We start from the raw sequence: 26,233 nt of genomic DNA, 5'->3' as shown, positions 1-26,233 counted from the left end.
TTGATGACCCACACCTAAGCTCCTGAGGCCCTACAATGATGATATAAGCATTACTGCTTGCAGCATCCTACTCAGAGGGAAACTGAGCTCATGGCCAGGAGAGGTCCAAGGATGACAGAACTATGAGCGTCTCTACCAAAACTCAGCTCTGCTGAGCCCAATTAACATTTAATCAAACAGGTCAACGCCTAACACATCCCATCCCAGCTGTAGTCATCTTTAGAGGTGCACGGTAGGAGAATCTTCTACACACAACTGCCTAAGGAAGCTATACTATGATCAACTCCCGACTTGTAGTGGGGGAAAAGACAGACGTTACAAATGTGGTAGGCCCTATTAGAAATGGTAGCTGATGATAACAGTTACCCCTCTATCTTTGGGTCCTACTCAAGCAGCACCAAGAAAGGGCATAACAAGCAGAGAGATCTGTAGCTGGATGTACAGCCCTTGAATTATCAAGGGTCTGAGAGACAACACAGCTCATTTTCCTACAATTATGTAGGATTAGAACACAGACTACCTGCCCCTATACTGAGGAGGCTCCTGAGAGGCCGTACCGCTTGTGGTCATCAGCCCACCCCCTTGGTAAGCCCGTTTGGGGAGAGGGAGTCACATACAGAGCGGGGACCCCCCCAGGCGGACACTCACAGGGCAGCCCATCCCACTGTCACTGGGGCAGGCCAAACAAAGCTAGGAGTGTGGGCAGATCCCGGGCATCAGCTGCCCCATAGGCATCACTCTGGCCTAACATAGACAATGCCAAACGCAGTGTGCTCCAGATGTTTTCTGACATGGCGCCTCCTTCTCCCCGAGGGCCCCGGCTTTTCCTCTGCATGTTCAGGGCCTCCAGAAAATGCTCCACAGCCTCCCTGTAGGGAAGAAGAGGAATGAGAGCTAGTGAGCAGAACAGCAATGGAAGGAGGTGGCCTGTTTGCCTGGGGAGAGAGAAGGCTAAGACTGGTTGGTCAAATGACAGGATCAGAGAATGAGGAAGAAGGACCTAAGACAGGGAAAAAGAGTCCATTCATTCACTGCTCAATAGATATTCTCACCGGTGAGCCCCAAGGTTGATGCAGCTGATTCCCAGGTTATAGCGGGACCGGATATAGCCAGGTTGTAGTTCAAGGGCCCGGCGGTATGCAGCTACTGCTTCTTCACTCTGGTTCCCATTGGCCAGAGTGGCCCCTAGCTTATTCCACAACAAATAGTCCTGGGATGGGGGTGGAAGAGCATCAGGAACATGAGTTGCCTCAGATCAAACCTCTACCAATACCCCCACCCCCACCCTACTGTACTACTCTGTTTCAGGCTGACTTGTGTTACTTTCCCATTTCTTTCTCAAGAGTTCACTGGGTGGCCACAATGTAACATTTCACCCCATGCTGACTCCTTTATATCCACTCTTCTTTTCCCAATCCTCCCAAGGCAGTCAGCATATCAGGCACTGGAATAAAATAGACCATGACTCCAAAAGTCCCCAAAAAAAATCATTCTTCAATAGAGTACGGTCATAGCCCATTTCCATTTCTCCCCAGAGGCTCACATTGGGACGAACACTGAGGGCAGCTGTGAAACAGTCCACAGCCTTGTCATATTCCCCACTGAGGTTGAAAAGGACTCCCAATCCACACTGCACATCAGGGTCAATGGACGTAGGGTCTAGGCGCACAGCTGCCAGGAAGAGTTCTTTTACTTCAAGAAACATGGAGCTAGGTAAGGAGAAAAAAACAGAAAAAAATAGGTAGATGGATATGTTAATATTCCTATACTCTACAGATAACTGCTTAATCAGTCAATTATCTCCCCATGAATAATCTACCTATTGGCCTAGTCCCACATTCTAACCTAGAAATCCCCGTTTTCTGTTTTATCCAAGCACTGAACTGTAGAACACAGACCTCCCTCGAGGTGATCCCGGGTTTCCCACCCCACTCTTGGACCCTGGAGTCTCAATGTATTCAAAGTTCCAAAATCAAGGTCATCCTCCCACCTGGGACTCAGCTTACCATCTTTCAATGCAAGACCCCCTCACACTCACTCAGACAACAGAGATCCCAGGACACGTTTGCTGGGGCCCAATCCTGCCCCACCTGCCCCCTCTTCACTAGGTGTCACCAGATGGGCATAGGCAGGTGTACAGCGCAGCCAGTCTCGCAGGGTTTCACAGGCCTGGCGCTGCAAGGACTCATTGGTGAAGCTTACAGCCAGTGCCATCAGTGCTGTCCGGTTATCTGGCTTTAGCTCCAGACACCTGTTTGGACAGAGACAGGCAGACTTGGTATGAGCAATGACAGTGGCACTCATCCATACCCAGAGATTCAAACCAAGCTTTGAAATGCAGACCAATGGTCTCATCTGTCCTATCCCTTCAGATTTCGATAATAGAGGAATCCTCTGAGTTAATCGCATAGTTACAGATCTGAGAAGAGGAAAAATGTTTATGACCAAGGAACCAGCCATGGCCTCAAAAATGAAATCAAAAGCTGATGAGGAAAATGGAACTGATTTTCCCCAACTCATTCCAAACTTCACATTTTCAACATGAGAAAACACTGCTGTCAGTGACCAGAAAGAAGAAAACGAGCTGGTTCTGGATGCCTATCATCGTAAATGCTATTGCAGAGCCCTGGAACCATCACCAGCCCCCACCTTTCAATGTACTCACCTCCGCAGGGCACTAATGGCTAATAGTTCTTGTTCATTCTCTGCCTGAGTGGTGCCCAGATACTGCCAAGCCTAGAGAGAAGTTGACAGAGTCTGTCACCTTTGCATTCTATTTTCCATATTCCCCCACCCTAGCTTCCCCCGCTCATCATCTCATTCACCCTTTCCACCACAGGCCACCACCCAGGCCCTACCACATCTGCACTACTCTCTTCGGGGCCTCCCTCGGGACTGGAGGAAGCAGTCCCCAGTCGGAAGTCAGAATAATGAGTCACTCACTTCCATGTGTTTAGGATCCTGTTGCACAGCTGCCTCAAAAAGCAACACAGCATTTGGCAGGTCCCCCTCCTGAAGTCGCCGCAACCCTTCCTCAAAAGGCTGGGGGTGGTCACGCAAAGGGTTCTCCTCCTCAAACTGGTACCCCTACAAGGAAGTGAAACAAGTGAGAAACCCTCTGAGAGAGCCATCATAGCCAGTAGCAGAGATGGAAGGGTGAAAACCACAGCACGGGTGAAGAAAGATGCTGAAGGCCTCCAAAAAGACACCTGAATTAAATATTGGCAAATTATCCCTATTACAAAGCATCATCTCGGACTAAAGTAAAAGCATTCAGTATCATGCTCACACTGCCATCTACTGTTGACAAGAACTGGGAAGCTATGCCAGTCTACAAACTGACTCATGCTGGGAATAAGCTTATTTTAGGAAATCTTGATAGGCCTGTATTTCCACAGCCTTAAATTCTCACTACTGGATAGGAGCTACTTACAGTAACAGTAATGAGATAAGCACTCCTTTGCCATACAAAGTACATTTCTCATTATCCTCCAAACAATGTGATAGTGTTTAAAGCAAATGCACTTTGAAGTCAGCAGCCCTGCCATTCAGCTGCAACTCTTACCAAGCTCTGAGTCATCATGTGCATTGACTGGATAACCTTTATAAGGACACTGAAAAATTTATTTCCCAATTCAATTCTTAATAATTATTATTATTAATTTGTATCTCATAGTAAATGAAAGCTAGATGCCAAAATCCTGATGGCAGAGAATACTTCTGAAAGGCATTATTCTCTGTTAGCACTGCCACTTCTAGCTGAGGATTCGTAATGTGAGAGAAGAGTTGTGATGCTGTCTGCAAAGTTTTGTCTAGTAGTACTTTACATTAAACAGTGGGTAATAAGGTATGCTGGGATTCACTAGTAAGCAGTAAGACTTGGGACAAGCAAATGAAATGCTTCTTTGGGAGAATAAATGGTTATCATCATGAAACAACATACCAGGATAAAAACAAGATGCCAAATATCGGGCAGGGCCCTTCTAAATGCAGCGAAGGACAAATTAGAATAAGACAGTATATAATACAGACATGAGGCCCCTTTTTTCATCGTTATTGTGAAACTGCTAAAGAATCCAAAACACATAAATTTTACCAGCGAAGTTGTAAACTATTGTAACTCATCAGAAGGGAATTATTTGTCACAAAGGGAAATTAAATAATTACAATGGAGGTTTAAGAAGCAAGACACATAAGAGATAGATGTGGGATAAATGTATAAATACAAAAAGTATTTTAATGTTGAGAATTGGTATGTCCTTGGGATATCTCTATAGAATATAAAAACTCAGCAAGCAGAAATTACCCTAATCTAGCCAACTTGTTCTGTAAAGGGACAGCGAGTAAATATTCCAGACTTTACAGGTCTTTCACAGCTATCCAACTCCACCATGTTGCACAAAAGCAGCCATAGATAATATGTAAACAAATGCACACAGCTGTGTTCCAAAAGCAGTCTCTATTGATGGACACCAAAATATGAAATTTCTATCATTTTCACAAAGCACAAAAGTATTATTCTTCTTTCCATTTTTTCAACCATTTTAAAATATTAAAAACCACTCTCAGCTCATAGGCCATTCAGAAAAAGGTGATGGGATGGGATGTAGCCTGCAGGTCAGTTTGCTGACCCCAGCCCTAAACTATCTAGAGTTTAACAAATAAATCCTACTGCATTCAACCTTAACTACTGTTCCTCATTAATCCATGTGTTAAGCCACTCTATAAGAAACAAAGATTACTGTCATTTATAAGTCAATTTCCTAATGAAAATAATTGCTGCCACTCAGAGTTACTGGGAGCATCAGATGTAAATATATAACAAAGCCTTATCAAAAAATTGATATTTATAAATAGATATTATCCTCATTGCTCTGGATTCTTTTAGAATATAATGGCCCATATTATACACTGCTGAGACTAAGGAAGCCCTGAGACTATCACCCTAAGAGACCCTTTGAACTTGGAACTGAAACCACTCTCAGTGGTCATCTTTCATCCAAATAATAGATTGGCTTATAACATAAACAATATTGCCCATGAATACTGTGCTCCCTTAAATAATTGACTATATATAGACCAAATGGTCAACATGTACCCTGAAACAAAGATGAAAAGCGAAGGAGGGGCAGGGAAGTTAAATTAACAGAAACAGAGCAAAAGCAGTATAAATAATGACAATGTATACATATTGCAAAAAATGTAATCAATGTGATGGAATAAGCTGTATAAAAATTGTTAAATTGGAACCTAATTTCCTATGTAAACTTTCACCTAAAACACAATAAAGCATAAAAGGAAAAAATATATAATACCCTATATATGACAACAGGAATGATATGAACGCTTTTTACATGTTTTCAATGCAATAAATCAATGTCATGATCTTGTAACCACGAGGATCTCTAAGTGTCTTTCTTGTCCATGTAGCTACCCTCTTTACATTACTGATCAGATATGCAAGCTATCAAATTGTTAATACAATTAACATTAATTAATTAATCAATACAGGCATTTCCTTCACCTCTCATCAGAGTTCTATAGCATAAACTTCCAATAGCAAAACTCTGGCAGGCCTTGCCAAGAAGTAAGCTCTCTTCTCTATTTTATCACAGAATTGTTCTTGGGGTGGGGCAGGAAATCAGGCTAGAATAAGCAAAATCATATTTTTCCTAGCTCTAAGCTTTGCACTGACTCTCAAATCAAAGCCTTTTTTAAGTCATCCTGAATTCCTTCTTCCCTATCCACGCACAGCTCCCTCATTATATATAACACAATCCATCTCCAGCATCTCAGGCTCTGGTTCTCACCCCACAATCCTCTCCCAAGCAGAACTGAGTTGAGAAAAAGACACACTATTCACCTCCTCAGTTGGTCTTGCTTTATTCAAAACCAAGTACTTCTCTCCCTGCCCATTCATGCTTCAACTCAGGAGCGCAACCGTTAACTACGTTCTCAAGTATCCTACAATCCACAAGTAGATTTGTTTTATAGTAGCAGCCCAGACTTAAGATAAGCTTCTAAGTCAACAGCACGTGCTATATCCAAAATTCGATCACCTTTCACCAGACTAGAGGGAATTTCCTAATACTTAATATATTTAATATAATTCTTCACAAACTGTGAATTGGGCCCAAGTGGCTACTACCTATTAGAAGAGATTAGAACTTAAATCTGCAAGTTAAAAAGATATTAAGACATGGAGGCAAAGTCCACCAACTACCACTCCCTACCTAGGAGTTAGCAATTTTCTCAAAATTGTTCACAAAGTGACCCCCTGAGCAAAGCTCCTACTCTTAATGCATCATGTGCTAGCCTCTAGTATAGTTGTACCACTGAATCATCATTATTTGACAAGGGTGATCTTATTAACCTTTACAACCCAAGAATAAAGGATACATTTAATTACTGAAGGACAGCAGGAACAAGGAAATGATTCACACTTCTTTTTGAGGAGAAGGGTCAAGAAAATAATTACTTAAATGTGAGTATCCTTCAAATGTACGTTTAAAGGAGAGACAATAAAGGAAGGAATTCTGGAACCTGAAACGCAAGCTCTTACCTTATCATAGGAAGCAGCCGTGAGGTCATCATAGTCAGACAGCCACGGGTGAGCCTCAGCGTCTCGTTTTGCCATCTCCTCCAACTCTGCCTGTAACTTATCCCAGAAATCGACATCAGACTGTAAGGATGAAAAGGGAGATTCATCATGAATACTCCACCCCACCCTCAGCCCACAAGGACTCCCAGGGCAGTAGTTCATAAATTTCAATGTGTTTAAGAATCATCTGTTGAGCTTTTTTAAAAAACACAGACTTGCAGTTTTGATTCCCAGAGATTCAGAACTGGCATTTTTAAAAGGCACCCAACCCACCCCCAAGCAATTCTGACACGAATGATCCAGGAATATGATGAAATGCAGTATTTTTCATCTTTGACATTAATACACCCACTGTCACCATAGGAGTGTTTTCTCTTGTGATACCTGCTCTTGCACTATGTTCTCACCTCTACAGCTGACTTGGCTCGCTCAAACTCCATATCAAGGGCAGACGTATTCACTTGTCTTGCAAATTGGTCAACCCAGGCCTCTGATGTACCCTGTGACAAAGAAGTCTGATCAGTACCACCAACAACTTCCTATCCACTAAATAGCGACTCAACACCCACTAGCCACATCACCAACCTCAACACTTCTAAGAAGGAGGACATTCTCAGAATCTCTGTCCCACCCACTCAGGACCTGGAAGCTACCAAGAGAAGCTGGCGATAACAATCCCTTCCCCATCTGGGACCACTGAACACTGAGCCCAAAATATGTGCACCAGCTGACACTGAAGTGGGACTGGAATGTGACAATGTCCTACCTGCTGCTGCATAAACTCTGCTGCCCACTGTTCTGCCTGAGCTCGGCCCGACCCTGCACCGGACTCCAGGGACACCTGCCCCTCGCCAATCTGCCGCACGAATTTCAGGAACTGGGGCACAGAGACACACATAGGCCACTTGGGAGAGGACTTCCAGGTGTGTACTCTCAATCATGCCCAAGGGGACCCTGCACTCTCCCTTCCCCCTGACCATCTCTAGCCGCACACAAGATATGCTAATGACCCTGAACAAAGCAGAGAGCAAAAAGAAAGAGATTTCTGGCTCTAAAGGTTTGAGAAAGCATCAGAAAACAGAATGGGATTAGTAGGCAAGGAAATGAGGGAAAGAGTATTGGAAGGGAGAAGCAAGATCTTAAGTTTCTGTTCTCTGGGCAGGAAGGAAAAGACTTAGGATTTCATCTGCCTCTCTTTAAATTAAACTTGGGGGAGAGAAGTAAGATTCTTGCCTTCTGAAATCAGTTCTGCTAGGCAAAAATGCAGTGGAGGTGGCTCACCTCAGAGTTAGCCAATTTTGGGTCATCCACCTTGGCCACAAAGTCACTGGCCGTGTGCTGCAGATCCTCCTCAGGATGATATTCATCACACCTAGAACAAGGAAAGACAAACTCACTTTATACATTAGTCAGCCACCACCTTCCCTGTTATTCCCCACTCCCAGCCTATGACAATTACAGTTCCTATGTGGTGAGAGGTAGGGCGACAACTACTCCACTCTCTTATTGAGGACTTACAAATTCCTAGTTCATTAAAGAAGGACATTTGGGCAGAAGTGGGAAAGTACTAGCTACAGCATTTTACTTCTCCCTTTCCCAAACATATCCTAGCAGAGAGAAGGATGGATAGATAGTATGCTCAAATATGAAAAGGGGAAAGGATGTAAAAGACAGAGTTACCAACTTTTGGTAGGGTACAGTTAGGATTCTTGCCTTCACTACATTTTGAAAGGAAAATTAGTAGGGGTAATAATACAAGTAGAAACCTTAAAAATGAAAGTAGAAAAAGGGGATTTAAAATTAGTTTGAGAATATGGATGGAGAAGATTGGGAGAAACTGAGAAAAACTGCCCAACACTCCTTTCACAGGATCCAGAAATAAGTAGCTGGACTCACCAACGATCAGTGGCAGATGTCCCTTCAGGCTCTCCCAGCCACAGCTTCTCCTCTGACTGTTCCAGATATTCCTCAGCCCAGCGGGCAGGGGACACAGACAAAGGATCTGCAAGGAGCAGAAAGGTGGAAATGACATGAAGGTCAATGAGAGACCAGGGAAAGGAAGACTGCTACACATATTCAACTGATCCTCTTAACTACGCCGAATCAGACAAAATCCTGTGGACTCCCTCAGGGACCCCTGGTTGAAAGAACGTACTGTACTACTAAATTCCAAGGTCCTCTTCAATAGCCAGCCTGCTCCTTAAGAGCCTTGGGAAGAAGTTTACTGAGAGCTGTGAACAAAAGACCAAATCAAGAGGCTAGGAAAAGGATTAAGCACCAAATCCTTCTCCTTGAAGTATGAGAGCCCTCAATAAGAAAGAGCAGGCCCCAGAGCCTTCCCCTTCCTTAAAGGTACTACAGAGTAAGAAGCTAAGGAAGAAAGCAAGCCCTTGTCAAGCCTCTGGTCTGTCATCCTTGGTCCAGAGTTTATATCATCCCAATAAAAGGAATTTCATTTCATCTCAATATGCCTACTAAGAGAATCTGAGAGCCAGAATGCTAAGCCAGAATTAAAGAAACATGAGTCCACTCTTATCGACAGATGTTTGGTTTTGTTTTTCTTCATTTTTTAAATGAGGTGTAACATACAAACATGAAAGTGTATAGTACACCAAACTTAAGTATCTTGTTATTAGGTGCTGTCAAGTCAGTTGAGACTCACAGGGACCCTATGTACAAGAGAATGAAACACTGCCCACTCCTGTGCCATCTCCGTAATTGTTGCTATGTTTGAGCCCATTGTTGCAGTCACCACGTCAATCCACCTCATTGAGGGCTCCCTCTTTTTTGCTGACCCTCTACTTTACTAAGCATAATATCCTTCTCCAGGGACTGATCCCACCTGAGAGTATATCCAAAGTCTGTGAGACAAGGTCTCACCATCCTGCTTGTAAGGAACATTCTGGCTATACTTCTTCCAAGATAGATTTGTTTATTCTTCTGGCAGACCATGGTATATTCAATATTCTTCATTAACACCATAATTCAAAGGTATCAATTCTTCTGCAGTCTTCCTTATCCATTGTTCAGCTTTCACATGCATATGAAGCAACTGAAAATACCATGGCATGGGTCAGGGGCAGATTAGTCTTCAAAGTGACATCTCTGCTTTTTAATACCTTAAAGAGATCTTTTGCAGCAGATTTGCCCAACGTAATACATCATTCGATCTCTTGACTGCTGCTTCTTCCCTGGGCATTGACTCTGGATCCAAAAAAAATGAAATCCTTGACAACTTCAATCTTTTCTCTTATTTTTCATGATGATGCTTATTGGTCCAGTTGTCAGGATTTTTGTTTTCTTTTTGTTGAGGTGTAATCCATACTGAAGGCTGTACTCTTTGATCATCAGAGAGCAATTCAAGCCTGTTTGCTTTCCGCAAGCAAGGTTGTGTCATATGCACATCACAGGTTATTAGAGTCTTCCTCCAATCCTGATGCCATGTTCTTCTTCATACAATCCAGCTTCTTGGATTATTTGTTCAGCATATGGATTGAGTAAGTATGCTGAAAGGATATAACCCTGAGTCACAACTTTCCTGACTTAAAACCATGCAGTATCCCCTTATTCTGTTTGAAGCGTCTCTTGGTCTATATACAGCCTCTGTATCAGCACAAGTAAGTGTTTTATAATTCCCATTCTTTGCAATGTTATCCATAATTTGTTATGATACACACAGTCAAATGCCTTTGCATAATCGGTAAAAGGTGAACATCTTCCTGGTATTCTCTGCTTTCAGCTAAGCTTCATTTGACATCAGCAATGATAACCCTCATTCCAACTCCTCTTCTGCATCAGGCATGAATTTCTGGCAGCTCCCTGTCAATTTACCTTTTATTTGTGTGTGATATTAATGATATTGTTCAGTAATTTTCACATTCTGTTAGACTGCCTTTCTTTGAAATGGGCACGAATATGAATCTCTTCCAGTTTGTTGGCCCAAGTAGCTATTTTTCACATTTCTTGGCATAGACAAGTGAGCACTTCCAACGCTGCATCCATTTGTTGAAACATTTCAATTGGTATTCCATCAGTTCTTGGAGCCTTGTTTTTCACCAATGTCTTCAGTGCAACTTGGACTTCTTCCTTTAGTACCATCAATTCTTGATCATATGCTACCTCCTGAAATGGTTGAACATCGACCAATTCTTTATGTTACAGTGAGTCTGAGTATTGCTTCCAACTTCCATAGTGATTAATTTCCACATATATGAATATATGCATATAACCAGCACCCAGATCAAGATATAGACCTTTACAGTCCAATCCCCTGCCCCCAGGCTCTCTATGTCCTTCAACACTCACCACCCTCCAGGGGTAAACACTATTCTGACTTCTATCACCTTTGATTAGGTTTGACTCGCTGTTTTTGAGTCAAATTCTAGGAACTGTCTGAGAAGGTCAGTGACAAAGGGCACTGCTGCAACATCAGAATAAACATACCAAGGCTGAATAAGGGTAGGAACTGTTTCTCAACCTCCTGGACTTTGCCCTTCACTACCGTGGGGCCAGGAAAAAAAAAAAAAGGAACGATGAAACAGATCATTCCAATGGGTCTAAATAATGAATACAAATAGAAAGGGTGAGTCTGTGGTGTTCTTTTCCTCTGCCCCGACCTTGTTGTTGTTGTTATATGTGTGGAGTTGGGTGGAGTCATAGCGACCTGACCTCCACCCCTCCTTGGGTTTCTGAGGCAGTATCACTACAGAAGTACACTGCCCAACCTCATCTATCCCCAATCTGAAGATCTGACTATTGTTTTTAATGGTGAGAAGGCAACTCTATCCCCTGGTTGTTAATGGTATCTATTCCATTTTAGCTGAGACTTTGCCTGAATGATTTCAACAAAGTGATCTCAACATTTGAGAAAGTAATCTCAAAATCTGAAAAAATAAAGGCTTAAGACTTTTCACAATATGCCTAATTGTAAATAACTAATATATTACTAATATAATAAAAGATATAATTAGTTTTTTTGGTTTTTTGTTTTGTTTTGTTTTGTTGTGTCACAGACTCTTTCCCTTAATTTTAAGGACTCTCAACATTTAGATCCAGATTCTCCCCACCAGCTCTTTTTTTTTTTTTTTAATTGTGATTTGGGTGAAAGTTTACAGAGCAAATTCACTTTCCATACAGCAGCTTACATACACTTTGTCTCATGACATTGACTACAATTTCCCACAATGCAACAGCTCCCTCCCACTTCCTCCCCATAGTTACCTCTTTCCTGTGTCCATCCCTCCATGCACTCCTGCCCCCTAAGCTGTCTCCCTGTGCATATATAGCCCTTCTATTCTCCCATGATTGTTCTTTCCAAGTGTATCTACCTAATGTAAATGTTCAGCTCATATGCCTGTCTTTTGTTTGGCTAGATGCCACAGAAGTGGGTTCAATTCCAGATGTGAAGGAGAGCTAGGGACCACAGTCTCAATGATTCCATCAGGCTCTATCAGACCAGCAAACCTAGTCCTTTTTTTTTTTAATGATTTTAAGTTTTGTTCCACATTGTTCTCCCACTCTATCCAGAATCTCCTACACAGATCCCCCTGAGTGGTTGACAGTGGTAGCTAGGCACTGTCTAGTTCTTCTGGTCTCACAGTTGTATAGGCTGAGGATTACATGATGTACCAGTTGCTTGGACTAATTGTTTCCATGAATCTTTGGTTTCCTTCATTCTTCTTTGCTCTTCCCCACTAGTTCTTATAGGTAACATTTCTCTTTCCTTTTCTCCACTAGACAGTTGACTCAACAGTGGAGTATCTAATAAGATGCTTAGAATTTAACCACATTTAGTATTACCTCCCTGTCCTCTGGTTCCATTCCATTGAAAAATAACCTATCTCTCCACTTTACTCTCTAGTCACTCTCAATTCTCAACTACAGTGTTTTGCAAAAAGATATTCTGGCCACAAGTGCTCTCAAATGACAGAGAACACCATTCTTGTGGAATACTCCTCTCAAGGGAAAGAGCAACAGGAAAAATACAAATCATTGGACTTTACAACGGACATAAGGCAGAATTGGGGGGGCGGGTCCCAGATGAAACAGCCTCAAATAGCTGTAACTTGGCATTTGGCCATATTAGCCACAAGATCCAGAACTTTCTGGCACTGGAAACTTGCTCCAATAAAATAATCAAAATAAAATAACCTAAAGAATACCGCTGGCCTTCACAATCTTTTTTGAGAAATACTTATGGAAAATCAGATCCATTCGGATGCCTTTGAGACTGAAGTAGCTAAGACCTAAGGAAAAGAAAGGACTGTTCTAGGTCACACAGATTAGTAGAGCTACAACCAACAACATAGATACCAAGTATCCAATTCAGACTGTTCACCTCCAGATCACACAGCTTCTCATTATGTATTCATTCCTTCTAAGCATATCTAAGGAACCCTGGTGGCACCGTGGTTAAAGTGCTTAGCTGCTAACCAAAAGATACGTAGTTCGAACCCACCAGCCACCCTGCCAGAGAACGATGTGGCAGTCTGCTTCTGTAAAGATTTACAGCCTTGGAAACCCTACAGGGCAATTCAGCTCTGTCCTACAGGATCCCTATGAATCAGAATCTACTTGACAGCAGTGGGTAGGTAGGCATATCTACCCCAACCTCAAAAGTTATAAACTCAAAACTTCCTACCCTTATCCATGAAAAAGTTTCTATTTGCTGCATAGCACTGCAATAAAAATGGAGGCTCCAGGGTCACACTATCTGTGTTCAAATCCTATCACTTACTCAATGTGTGTCTTCAGATATGTTACTTAAGGCCTCTAAGTTTCCATTTCCATATCTATAAAACAGAGATAATAATAACACCTCATAGAGTTTGCAGTGAAGACTAAACGAGTTAATGCATATGTAAAGCAAAAAGTAACACGTATTAACTATTATTATCATTATCATTACTGCCTGCTCATGGCTGGCCCATACCAAAAGCAGAAAATGTCACAATGAGATTATTATTCCATAGCCTCGTCCTCTACCACCCAGGGGAAGTCTTACTGCTAATCATCTTGTGCTACTGTCGTCCATTGCTTTCTTTTCCTATGAAAGTGCAGAGTTACCTTTCGTGATTATCTTATACACTTCATATACCATGTTAGCTGAGGTTGTCTAAATTCAGAAACACCAAAAGATGTGTTTCATTCCCAGAAGTGAGCAAGGACAAGAGGGAAAAATATTTGACCCAGAAGATTTGAGGAGGGGAATGTTCCATCACAAAAATGTTAATTCCCATGGATGAACTAGGAGAACATTATGCTGAGTAAAATAAGTCAATCACAGAAGGACAAATATTTTATTAGTACATTATTGTGAAAAGTCAAGGAAACATTTATCTATGGAAGGAAATTTTCTTTGTTGGTTACCAGGGGTGGGAGAGGAGGGGAGGGAACACTGCTAGACAGGTAGAGACAAGTATTGATTTGGGTGAAGAAAGGGGCAATGTACCAAATGTGAGTAACCAACACAGTGGCACTGAGGAAAAGGAAGACATAGAGAGGTGCATGGGAGATACAGACAACAAAGGTGAACCCTTTTGCACATATAGTACTGTGTTGTCAGTGATGGCAAACATTGATCTATGGGTGGATAGTAGGGTGGACAGGCTGAATGATTAGGTATGTCTATGCATGGGGGAGTGTGCCCATGACCACGAATAGAGTTGGTAGACAACATTTCTGCAAGTGTATATGTATCTTCTGTAAGAAATTCTAGGTATATAGTAGAACTGGTAAGGGACAAGATTATAGTTACTTCTTGGCCACAGCCAGCTACCTAGAGGGAGCAAGTAGTTGGACTTGTGGGCTTGGGACCATGGTCACAGGGGACATCAAGCTCAATTGGCATAACATACTACATAAAAACATTGTTCCACATCTTACTTTGGCAAGTAGTGACTATGATCTTAAAAGCTTGCAAGCAACCATCTAGATGCAAGAAATGAAAGAAAGCAAAGACTCATGGAAACAATTAGTCCAAAGGACTGGTACACCATGCAATCCTCAGCCTACATGACTATGAGACCAAAAGAACTATATGGTACCCAACTACCACTGTCAACCACTCAGAGGGGGGTCTATGTAGGAGATCCTGGATAGAGTGGGAGAATAATGTGGAACAAAACTCAAAATCTTAAAAAATAAAAATAAAAAAGGGACCAGGTTTGCTGATCTGACAGAGCCTGGTAGAACCCCTGAAACTATGGCCCCTAGCTGCCCTTCAGGTCTGGAATTGAACTCACTCCTATGGCTTCTAGCCAAACAAAAGACAGGCATATGAGCTGAACATGTACATTAGGTAGACACACTTCTTGGAGAGATCGATCATGGGAGAACAGAAGGGCTGTGTATGCACAGGGAAACAGCTCAGGGGAGCAAGAGTGCATGGGAGGGAAGGACACAAGGAAGAGGTGGCTATGAGGAGGAAGTGGGAAGAGAGCTGCTGCATTGTGGGATATTACAGTCAATGTCATGAGACAAAGTGTATGTGAACTGCTGTATGGAAGATGAATTTGCTCAATAAACTTTCATCCAAATCACAATAAATTTTTTTTAAAAAAATGTTAATACCACAAATTTATATACATATGGCAGACTAAAAAATGAGTTTCATGTAGTGCTAACTGTATCTTGATAGTGGTGGTAGTTAGCAAATCTTCACGTGATAAAACTGCATAGAATAATACATACACGTACACACATAAAAAAAAGTATGCATGTACAACTGAGCTCTGTGGATTGTACCAGTGGCAATTTTCTGATTTTGACATTGTACGGTAATTATACAAAATGTCACATTATAAGAAATTAGTGAAGTAAAGACCTTCTTGTGTATTTGGAGGGGCGGGAGGAGGGCCAACTTCTGGTGCAATCATATTTCCAAATAAAAAGGCAACAAAACAAAAAGAACTTCAAAGGTTCCTTTCAAACATGATCCTAGGACCTTAACAATGGAGATAAAAAATAAAGATTTAAAGAGTATCATCTTCTCTCATCTCAAAATTTACTTATCCACAAAGCAATAATCAGCCACAAATGCTATGAGAAGATGATTTAAAAATAAATTACCAGAAAATCAAACTTCCTTTAACTTTCCCAGATCTCCATTCTGTCAACAAATAGTCAAGACTTACTACATACAAAGCAATATACTACTTCAACAAGACATTTTTATGAAGGCAGACCCCAAACAGCTCAACTTCTTTTCCCTGCTTCCCATGTTCTTGCCTCTGTGAAGCAGGCACGGTTCTAAAAGAACATTAAAAAACATAGAAGGAGAGAGAGAGTTCCCAAGGAGGATTTAACAGGTGAGACAGATCCAACATGTTTTTACATGTTCACATTTATGGGTTAAGGAACATATCACTGGCTGCAAGCAATTCAAATAACTAACAAAAATTTCATCCATCTCAATGTTCATAGTAGCAGTGATTCCCCCCCCCAAGTCATCAAAAAATGGCTGATGCTTACATTACAAGAGAAGTCTCTCTGTGGTAAAAGGTAGCACCTACATCTAATGTTTGTGTGAAAAACTGAGTTTCTGTTTGAAGGAGCATCTTTGCTACAGTTCAGGTTTTAGCTTGAGGCGATTCTATAGAGAAGACACTGGAACCTAGGGTAAAACAAACATGGGTTTGAGTACCATCTCTGTTAGTGAATGACTTGGGACAAAGTATTTTAACCTTTCCAAATCTTAGGTTTTTCCATCTACAAAATGGGTGAAAATACCTTACAAGTATCACTGTGAAAATGAAATGTGTTTCTGAATATAAAGCACTTAGTACTATTAATGAAACCAAGAGCACTTACTGTTGTACCTTAACTCTAACTTATGGTTGGGAAAAGAAGCCATGATACAAGGGGCCATAGATTGCCCAGTCTTCCTCCTCAGAAGGAAGACTGGGCAATCTACTTCCACAGAGATAACGCCTCAGAAACCCAAGGAGGGGTCACTATGAGTCAGAACTGACTCGATGGCAGTGACTTTGCAGTGACTTTGGTTTTTTCGGTTACAGCTTTTATTCAAGGTGAGTTTTGGTTTTTAAATTTTAAGGGCTTTTCTCTTTTGTGTATGGAGGAAGCCCTACTTTTAAGACAATAAAAATGATATGACAAGAGGACAAATATTATATCATACTTTTACTTAAAAAAATAAGACTAGATATATATACGGAGACCAATGCTCACTGGTGGTTACCAGAGATTTGTGGGGGCGGGAGAACACTCTTATTTTTGGTAATGGGAAAGGCAACATCAAATGAAGGGGAAGTACAAATGCTATTTCTAAGAACTGCATAAGACAAAAGGATGCTTTTGGAAAAGAATATGAAAAATATAATTTTGCAACACCAACAACCAAAAAATATGTGTGCAGTTACACAAATATGTATATAGGCATATATGCATATGGTTATGAACACATGGGTACATATGTGTGCACAGGCAGATGTATCTACAGGCATGTTGTTGTTGTTGTTACGTGCCCTCGAGTCAGACCCGACTCATAGCAGCCCCTCCTTGGGTTTCCGAGGCAATATCACTACAGAAGTAGATTGCCCCATCTTCCTTCCAAGGAGTGGCTGGTGGGTTTGAACTGCCAGCCTCCTGGTTAGCAGTCAAGTGCCTTAGACACTACGCCACCAGAGCTCCTTCTATAGGCATATGTACACATAAGTGTGTATGTACATGTATATATATCCATATACCTAATAAACTACTTAGGGGACACAGTTACAGATATTTCTCATTCCAAACACCTTGCAAGACTAGTTTTCTGGGTTTGAAGGCTTAGAACCCTAGTCTCATGGAATCACTCAGTTAACTGGCATAATACAGTGTATGCTTTACATCCCAATGTGATGATACAACTACTGTTCTCTACTCGTCCAGAATAAAAGAGAAAGGAAATCAAAGACTCAGAGAAGAAAGGAGTCTATAGGACTAATAGCCTACACAAACCATGCTCTTATCTATCCTGAGACCAGAACGAGATGGTACCTGGCTACTACTACCAATCATTCTGATCAGGACCACAATAAGAGGGTGCTAACAGAATGGAAGAAAAACGTAGAACAAAACTTAAATTCTTAAAAAGTCCAGGCTTACTGGACTGGTTGAGACTACAGGACTCCCCAAGATCACCCTGAGATCCCTTTAAAGCTTAAATCAAAATTATCCCTTGATTTAGCTAAATAACAGATTGGCGCATCGAATATTTAAAGAATATCACCTGTGAAAAACGAGCTCCTTTAAAAATATCATCTCTATGAGACAAAATAGTCAAAAATTACTCTAAAGCAAAAATGAGAAGGTAAGGGGGCAGGGAAACTAGAGTACTAGAAATGGGACAAACAGACAGAATGGATGAGAACGATGACAAATTATGAAAAATTTAACTAGTATCATTGAATAGGGAGCTCTGGTAGCATAGTGGCTAAGACACTTGCCTGCTAACCAGACAGCTGGCGGTTCAAACCCACCAGCCACTCCTCGGAAGGAAGGTTGGGCAATCCTACTTCCGTAGTGATACTGCCTCGGAAACCCAAGGAGGGGTCGCTATGAGTCGGGGCCGACTCGAGGGCACATAACAACAACAACAAGAATATCATTGAATAGTTTATATAGAAATTGTCAAATGGGAACTTTATTTGCTATGTAAACTTAAACACAATTATTATTTAAGAAGAAAAAAGAATTATATGGAAGAGAAACCAATCAGGTCCTATTTATCATCCCAGAAATATTCAGAAACTATGACGGTATGAGCTCTCTGAGAGTCTGGAATATTTTTAACTTTCTCCATATGTACCTCTTTTTATCTATGATCTCTTAAATTGGAAAAGGGCTAATGGTGCTTCCCTTTGAGAACAATCAGGAAGAGGAAAGCTGATGAGGCTGCCCCTCCTCGTGCTCCCAATGAGGCAGGGTTAGGAGGAGAAGGATCAATTCCAAGGCGTGCAGTGAGCAATGGACAATCTCAAAGAGAGATTAACCTGAGACCCTGAAGTCTGTGGCCAAGCAAGAAAGAAGAGAATCATTCATCCCAGTCAAATCCCAACTCCACCATATACAAAGCGGGCAAGTTACTTAACCTCTAAACTTCTGTTTTCTTGTCCAGAAACTAAAAATAAAATCAGTAAGTACCTCAAGTTTTCATGGGGATTACATAGATAATACATTTAAAACACTTAAAGGAGCTCTGGTAGCATAGTGGCTAAGACACTTGCCTGCTAACCAGACGGCTGGCGGTTCAAACCCACCAGCCACTCCTCGGAAGGAAGGTTGGGCAATCCTACTTCCGTAGTGATACTGCCTCGGAAACCCAAGGAGGGGTCGCTATGAGTCGGGTTTGACTCGACGGCACATAACAACAACAACAACAACACAAAACCAAGAACAAAACATTAGCTATTACTATTAATTATCATTCTTATCATTAGAGTATGATCTTGGCTTTGAATTCCATAATCCCACTTTCCAAAGGTAAGCAGATTCCAGATGACTTAATGCCAAAATCCCAGGTGCCATGGTGAGTATTTGTCTCTTCCTGGCAACACAGCTATCCATCCAATTGTGGATCCTCTCCACCAAACTACAGTAATAAGCTTCCAGATAACAAAGGTAAACCTAACTCTTCATCCTCTGTATGTATACATGTATAAACACAAATACATATATATACATATATTTGGGTGTGAACTACAGATTTTGAAAAATTTCTTATCCAGTTCAATCCCATTGTCTGCTTTATCACTGAAAGGAAATCAGGTTCAATGCCCTACAAAAACGAATCAAGAGGCTAGAAAAGTCATACACAGCCAAAATCACCCTGTATCCTAAAATGAATTAGAGAAGCAGTATGAAATTTTAATTGCCCCCTAGGAACCATTACAGATTTTCCCATGAAGAGTCTCACCTGTAACTTCAGAGATAAATTCTTGGGACCAGTCAGTCTCATTATAATCCTGAGTTACATCCACAGCATCTCCAGCCGCAAGAAACTCCTGGGCCCAGTTCTCAGACAAGGCCAAGTCTGCCACACCAGGGGCTTAAAAGAGAATAGAGAAAAGAAATACTTATCATTCCATCATGCCTAAAGAACCCTGAGTGCACATGAAAACACTATGCTCCTTTTGTTTCCCTCTGCATCCAGTTCCACAATGCCACCAGCATTCAAATTTGGAACGCTGTTGGCGTAGTGCCTAACCAGAAGGCTGGCGGTTCAAACCCACCAGCCACTCCTCGAAAGGAAGATTGGGCAATCTACTTCCATAGTGATACTGCCTCAGAAACCTAAGGAGGGGTAGCTATGAGTCAGATTCAACTTGACAGCAGTGAGTTCGGTTTTTTTTTTCTGTTGTTGGCCCTACCTACACAAAAAAATGGTGACCTCCCCTCCTACCAGACTCTAGGATCACCTCTCTGAGGAGCCTGGCGGAAGCTGGATTGTTCAATCTCCTGCATCTCTGCCAAGAGGTCATCCATCTTGAAGGTCTGAGGGGCACGGGACACAAGTGGTGCATTCTGGTCCTGCAGGAATTCAGCCACCAGCTGTCAGAAAAAGATGGTGAAATGAACCATAAGGTCATGAAGTCCCAGCAAAAGATGGTCTATTAGACTAGGGATATTGATGTCGGGTACAATAAAAGGGCAACAAAGAAACAGGAAACAATTTTAAAAAGAGAGAAAGAAACTTTCCTTCCATAGATTTTGAAACATTCAAAAAATCATGAAAAAAAAAACAAGCTGGAAAGCTGAAGCAAATCTCACTTGGTCAGGAAAGTCCAAAGATTGAAATATGGATGAGCCAAGTTTAAAGGTAAAAGCCCAATGTTATTTGTTGCCATAAAGTCAATACCAATTCATGGCAACCTTATGTGTACAGAGTAGAACTGCACCAAAGAATTTTCAAGGCTGTGACCTTTTGGAAGCAGATGGTCAGGCCTGTCTTCCAAGGCACCTCTGAGTGGGTTCAAACCACCAATCTATTGGCCAGTAGTTGAGCACTTAACTGTTTACAGTAGAAAAGAGGCTGATATATTTACCTCATCTTCAGAGGCTACTCCCAAAGGCTTAGAGACCTAAAATGGAACAGAAAGAAAGGCAATACGGTACAGTGGTGAAAACAGGTGGTGAAAACAGGTGAAGTCAGTTTAACATGAGTTAAAATTCCAGCTCCAGCTATACACTTTGGACAAGTCACATAACTTCTCTGGGCCTCAGTTTATCTATAAAATCAATGCCTCTGTTTATATAAAGATACACAGTGCTTAGTACAGTGTTAGTAAACGCTCATTAGGTGGTAACAATTATTTGCAACACAATAAAGAAAGCAGTTATTCCAAGGCGTACATCTGGGCTTTCTATATTTCATCCCAGCATTTGGGCTTTTCGCTCACCGCCTCAGGCGCAGGGGCTCCTGGGGGCCAAGGGCCAGGCCTCAAGCCCTCTTGTCGCAGAGCCTTGTCCTGAGTGAAGTGCCCAGCCAGTTTCATGAGTGGATTGGCACCCCCGCATTCTGCCTCCACCAGCTCCCGCATTGCCATGGTGACCGCCAGCTCTCTGATGGGCACAGAAGGTTTGGAACTGAGGTCCGAAGAAAGACCCCTCCCCAAACCCCAAGTCAGCTTGCATTCAGAAGCTAGCAGACATCGAGCCCCACACGGGTCAGCTGCTGGTCTCTGGCCACCCTCCACCCCTGTACTTTTTACTGTAGCCCCCACCTCTGCCTGGAGTCCAAGGGGGGCTAGGACCCTCCCGCCGCCGCCTCGAAGGCCACAACCTTCAGCGTGGACCTCTTCAGCGTCACGGAGAGGCCTGGACCCCAGTGAACTACGGAGGACGCTTCACCAACTGAGCTGGACAGGGACACTGGCCAGGCACGAGAAAGGGGAGGACAACGCCTGGCCGTAACCCCTGTCCCCCTCACCCTTCTGTAGTCTGATGAGCACCACTGGGAGCCACCCCTCCCCTTAGATCACCTGAGCCCCTGCCCCTGCTCCACCGGGTCCCTGCCCACCCCTCCTGCGCTCCGGACCACCACATCTCCTCTAGCCCTGTCCCGCGAGGACACGACAAGGGCGGGGGAGACGGGGGATGTGTCCTAGAACCTCCTTGGGGCCCTATGCTCACCGCTGCGCTGCCCGCAGCCCGACCTGCCCCGGCACCTGGTGCGGACTGGCGGGGGAAGGGAAGAAAGGGGGCGGGGAGTCAGGGGGTGGGGCTCAGAATTAAAGGGGCAGTGACTGCCGCGCAGTGATCACTGCCCTACGGAAGCTGTTCGAGGGGGCGGGGCTTTAAGGGTGCGACGCTGCGTAAAGGAAGGAACCACGAGTCTTAAAGGGGAAGGGCTCCTTAAAGGAAAAATCTTGGAGTGTTTGCCCTGGAAGCGTTCAACAGTGTCGCGGACACTAAGATTTGTTTATGGAAGACTCAAAGAAAAATGGAACTGAGGGAGCTTCCCAGACGTGGGGGGAAAGCCGAGGGCCCAAGTTGCTTGGTTCAGTTTATCCCTGCTCTTCTGGGGGGCGCATTGTGACCCAAGATTTCCTGCCCTTACCAGGCCTCAGTTTCCCCCTCTAAAATGGGACTAGCTAGTCTTCCCAAAGCTGGTAAGTGAAAAACCCTAATGGGGGGTGGGGGTAGGGGAGGGTGTTGGTCAAATCCGGGACCTTCTCCTGCCTCCCAGGTCGCCTCCCTGCCAAACTCCCCGTAGAGGGATAGCGTCACAGTTTCCATGGAGACAGAGGACTGCTGCAACCAATCCCTTTGCCAGTTTTGCGTAATGGGGAAAATAGCACTGAATGATGACAAAGTCCAGAAACTAAAATAGGGTTCAACGCATCCTGAAATCTACAGCTGGTAACATACAGACTAGGTGCACAGTGAGTGATTCACTCCTCTCCTCTACTCCCTCTCTCACCAGTGGTCAAGGTCATTGTGGTGGCCTTATTCCCACTCCTTCAGGCTGCGGAAAATCAGACAAGCTGCAAGAAATGCGTTTAATGCGGAATATGAATCTAAGCCTCAGGCCCCACCGTCTGCCAGGAAATTGGCTTGGCTGTCAAACCTCAAGGTCACTGGAAAACAAACTCTGATCTGGCTCCAATAGCAACAGAGTCTGGTGTCCTGTAGGAGGACTGGAGGGGCTCTGGATGGCTGGTGGGATGAGCAAGAATATGGTAGACCCAACCAGACAGAAGTACCACCCCAGCCCAGAGTGCACCCAAGGCAGACAGCAGGTGGCGCCCTAGGCCAGATCAGTTTTCTGGCTGTCTAGCAGATTTCAACGGTGGAGGCCCAGGAGACCACAGAGACTTGGCTGTGTTAACTCATCCCAGCTCTGAGTAGTGCCTAAGGCATTTGACTGCTAACCAGAAGGCTGGCGGTTCAAACCTACCAGCCACTTCTCAGATCCATAGTGATACCGCCTCAGAAACTCAGAGAGGGATCACTATGAGTTGGATCCGACTCAACGGCAGTGAGTGAATGAGTGGGAAAGTAGAGAAGCTGCTCCTAACACCTCAGGAGAACAGAGTGACAGGACAAACCTGAAGACTGTGCAAAATAACTCCTTTTCTTTGTCTTTTCATTATCTTCCCGAGGTCCTGAGCCACTACCCATTTTTCCCTGGAATACACAAATCCCAGCCCTTGAGTGTCCGCTGTTCTCAAGCTGCCATTGTAAGGAAGATACTTCCAAAATAAAGCAAACTCACTGCCATCAAGTTAATTCTGACTCATAGTGACCCACTTTGGGTTTCTGAGGTGGTAAATCTTCAAGTAGATTGCCCAGTCTTCCTTCCACGGAGTGGCTGGTGGGTTTGAACCACCAACCTTCTAGTTAGCAGTCAAATGTCTTAGGAACTACACCACCAGAGCTCCCTAGTGCTAATAAATTAAACCCCACCAAGAGGAAGGGATGCCTTCTGCAAAGTGCATACTTTCAAAAAGGGGACCCCTGGGGACAGTGCTTTTGCCCTGAGGGTTTGTGGTCACCTACTAACCTACAGATTGCTGGTTTGAACCCCTCTTGCAGTGCCACAGAAGAAAGGCCTGATGATCTGCTTCCATAAAGATTACAACCAAGAAAACCCTATGGAGCAGTTCTACTCTGTAGCACATGGGGTCACCATGAGTCAAAATTCACTCCACAGTAACAGGCTTGGTTTTAGATTTTTGGAGAAGGCAATGTTTAACTGGAAGCATAGGATATGGTAGAATTTCAGAACATCAGGACAACCAGAGAGGGTTTCCCAGTACCACTTAAACAACACCACATACATGACCTGCTCTGCTAGAAGCAATAATTCACTTTGTGCCCACTCTTGGGAGAATGGTAATAATGATAACAGGTGCTTATTTATTGCTTACTAAAGTCCAGTCTCCGCACCAAACATCTTATAAACTTTAGTGCTTCAGAATTCCATCCAGGCATAACTCCAGATATCTATCCATTACACAACACTGCCTCCTAGTCTTAAAGAAGCCTGGCTTGCTCTTCACAGAACTTGGCACACAAGTCCAAGAGGGAGTCTGGAGTTGGCAAAGTACTAATAGATTTACTCAGGTGTTTGATTAATATGTAGTTTATTGAAGTTCTGGATTTAAAATCCTAAATTTTGTTAAGCCAGGTTCAACTGTAAATTCTCATTCCATTTAATATAAGGTAATTTTTATAAAATAAAAATAATCACTTCTACTTTTCAATTAATGTTCAGTTAATTCAAGTTTAAGGGATTAAACTCCCCCAAACAATTTTTAAATAACTATATTACATTTACAATATGCTAGGCACTATTCTAAGTACTTTTCAAATATTAATTCATTTAATCCTCATACAAACGCTTTAATAATAGCAACTATTGTCCCCACTTTACAGACAAGAAACAGGCACAAAGAAGTTAAGTGACTTGCCTAAAGTTATGCTGCTTGTAAGTAGCAAACCTGAGACTTGAACCTAGACCAAGATCAACAAACTTTGTAAAGGGTCAGAGAGTAACTATTTTAGCCTTTGCAGGCTATATGGTCTCTGTCAGTTACTCAACTCTGCTTTTATAGCATGAAAGCAGACGTAGGCAATGTTGTTGTTGTTGTTAAGTGCTGTCGAGTTGTTTCCGACTCATAGCGACCCCATGCACAGCAGAACGAAACAATACGTAAATGTAGGCGATATGTAAATGAATAAGTATGACTGTGTTCCAATAAGTATTTATGGGCACTGAAATTTCATATAATTTTCACATGTTATAAACTATTATTGTTTATTTTGATTTTTTTTTCAACCATTTAAAAACATCAAAACTGTGCTTAGCTCATAGCTTTAATAATAGCAACATTATTGGATTCATAGAGCATACAAAAACATATGGCAGAGAAAGGAAATAACAAAGATCAGAGCAGAAATAAATAAAACCAGAAAAACAATAGAATCAGTAAAAGCAGAAATTGGTTCTTTGAAAAGATCAATAAAATTGATAAATGTTTAGCTAGACTGACGAAGAAAAGATACAAATAACCAAAACAAAAAATTAAAAAGGCCACATTACAACTGACCTGATAGAAATAAAGAGAATTATGACAGAATATTATGAACAACTAGATGGCAACAAAGTCTGTAACCTAAATGAAATGGACAAATTCTTAGAAGTAGACAACTTACCCAAGCTGACTCATGAGGAAATAGAAAGTCTCAAAAGTCCTGTAACACATGAAAAGATTGAATCAGTGATCAAAAGTCTCCTAACACAAAAAAGTCCTGGGCTAGGTGACTTCACTGGGGAAATCTACCAAACACGTAGAGAAGACTGGACACCGATACTGTTTAAACTCTTCCAAAAAATAAGGAAGGAATACTCCCTGATTCATTCTATGAAGCATATATAACCCTGATACCCAAACCAGAAAAAGACACCACAAAAAAAGACTACAGGCCAATATCTCTTATGAGTATTGATCCAAAAATCCTCAGCAAAATACTAGAAAGCAGAATCCAACAGCATATTAAAGGAGTCGTACACCATGACCAAGTGAGATTTATTCCAAGAATGCAAGGAGTGTTCAACATTAGAAAATCAATCAATATAATACACCACATCAATAGAGCAAAGGAAAATAACCACATGATCATCTCTATAGATGCAGAAAAGACATTTGATGAAATCCATTACCCCTTCTTGATGAAACCCTAAAGAAGGTTGGAATAGAGAAATTCCTCAATATGACTCAAGGCATATATGAAAATCCAACAGCTGCCATTATACTTAATGGAGAATGACTGAGAGCTTTCCTCCTGAAACTAGGAGCAAGACAAGGGTGCCCATTCTCGCCACTTCTATTCAATAATATATTAGAAGTACTAGCCAAAGCAATAAGACAAGAAAATGAAATAAAAGGTAGCCAAATATAAAAAGAAGTAAAATTATCTCTATTTGCAGATGATATGGTCCTATATATAAAAAAATGCCAAAGACTCCACAAGAAAACTTCTAAAGCTAATAGAGGAATTTAGGAAAGTTGCAGGGTACAAGGTGAACAAACAAAAATAAATTTGACTTTCTATACACCTGCAATGAGAATCTGAAAGAGAAATTAAGGAAATAATGCCATTTAGAATAGCATCTAAGAGTATAAA

The 26,233-nt window shown here is 42.2% G+C and overlaps 1 protein-coding gene across 1 annotated transcript; it reads right to left on the bottom strand.

The window, feature by feature from the left end:
* Positions 1-667: 667 nt before the first annotated feature.
* PEX5 (peroxisomal biogenesis factor 5) lies at positions 668-21,147 on the bottom strand. The gene is made up of 15 exons (XM_007937150.2): positions 21,001-21,147; positions 20,647-20,682; positions 20,020-20,152; positions 19,518-19,649; positions 8,498-8,603; positions 7,883-7,973; positions 7,368-7,478; positions 7,009-7,101; positions 6,563-6,682; positions 2,944-3,087; positions 2,666-2,736; positions 2,039-2,251; positions 1,544-1,709; positions 1,053-1,210; positions 668-869 (listed from the first exon to the last, which is right to left on the bottom strand). The coding sequence occupies exons 1-15, from the start codon at positions 21,145-21,147 to the stop codon at positions 668-670; spliced, it is 1,923 nt and encodes a 640-aa protein (XP_007935341.1).
* Between the last annotated feature and the right edge of the window lie 5,086 nt (positions 21,148-26,233).

Source organism: Orycteropus afer, unplaced genomic scaffold (assembly GCF_000298275.1).
Source record: "Orycteropus afer afer isolate SDZICR_OR568_19922 unplaced genomic scaffold, OryAfe1.0 scaffold00040, whole genome shotgun sequence".
NCBI lineage: Eukaryota > Metazoa > Chordata > Mammalia > Tubulidentata > Orycteropodidae > Orycteropus > Orycteropus afer.
Note: the sequence above shows the minus strand (reverse complement) of the source record. Positions and strands in the feature narration are given on the sequence as shown.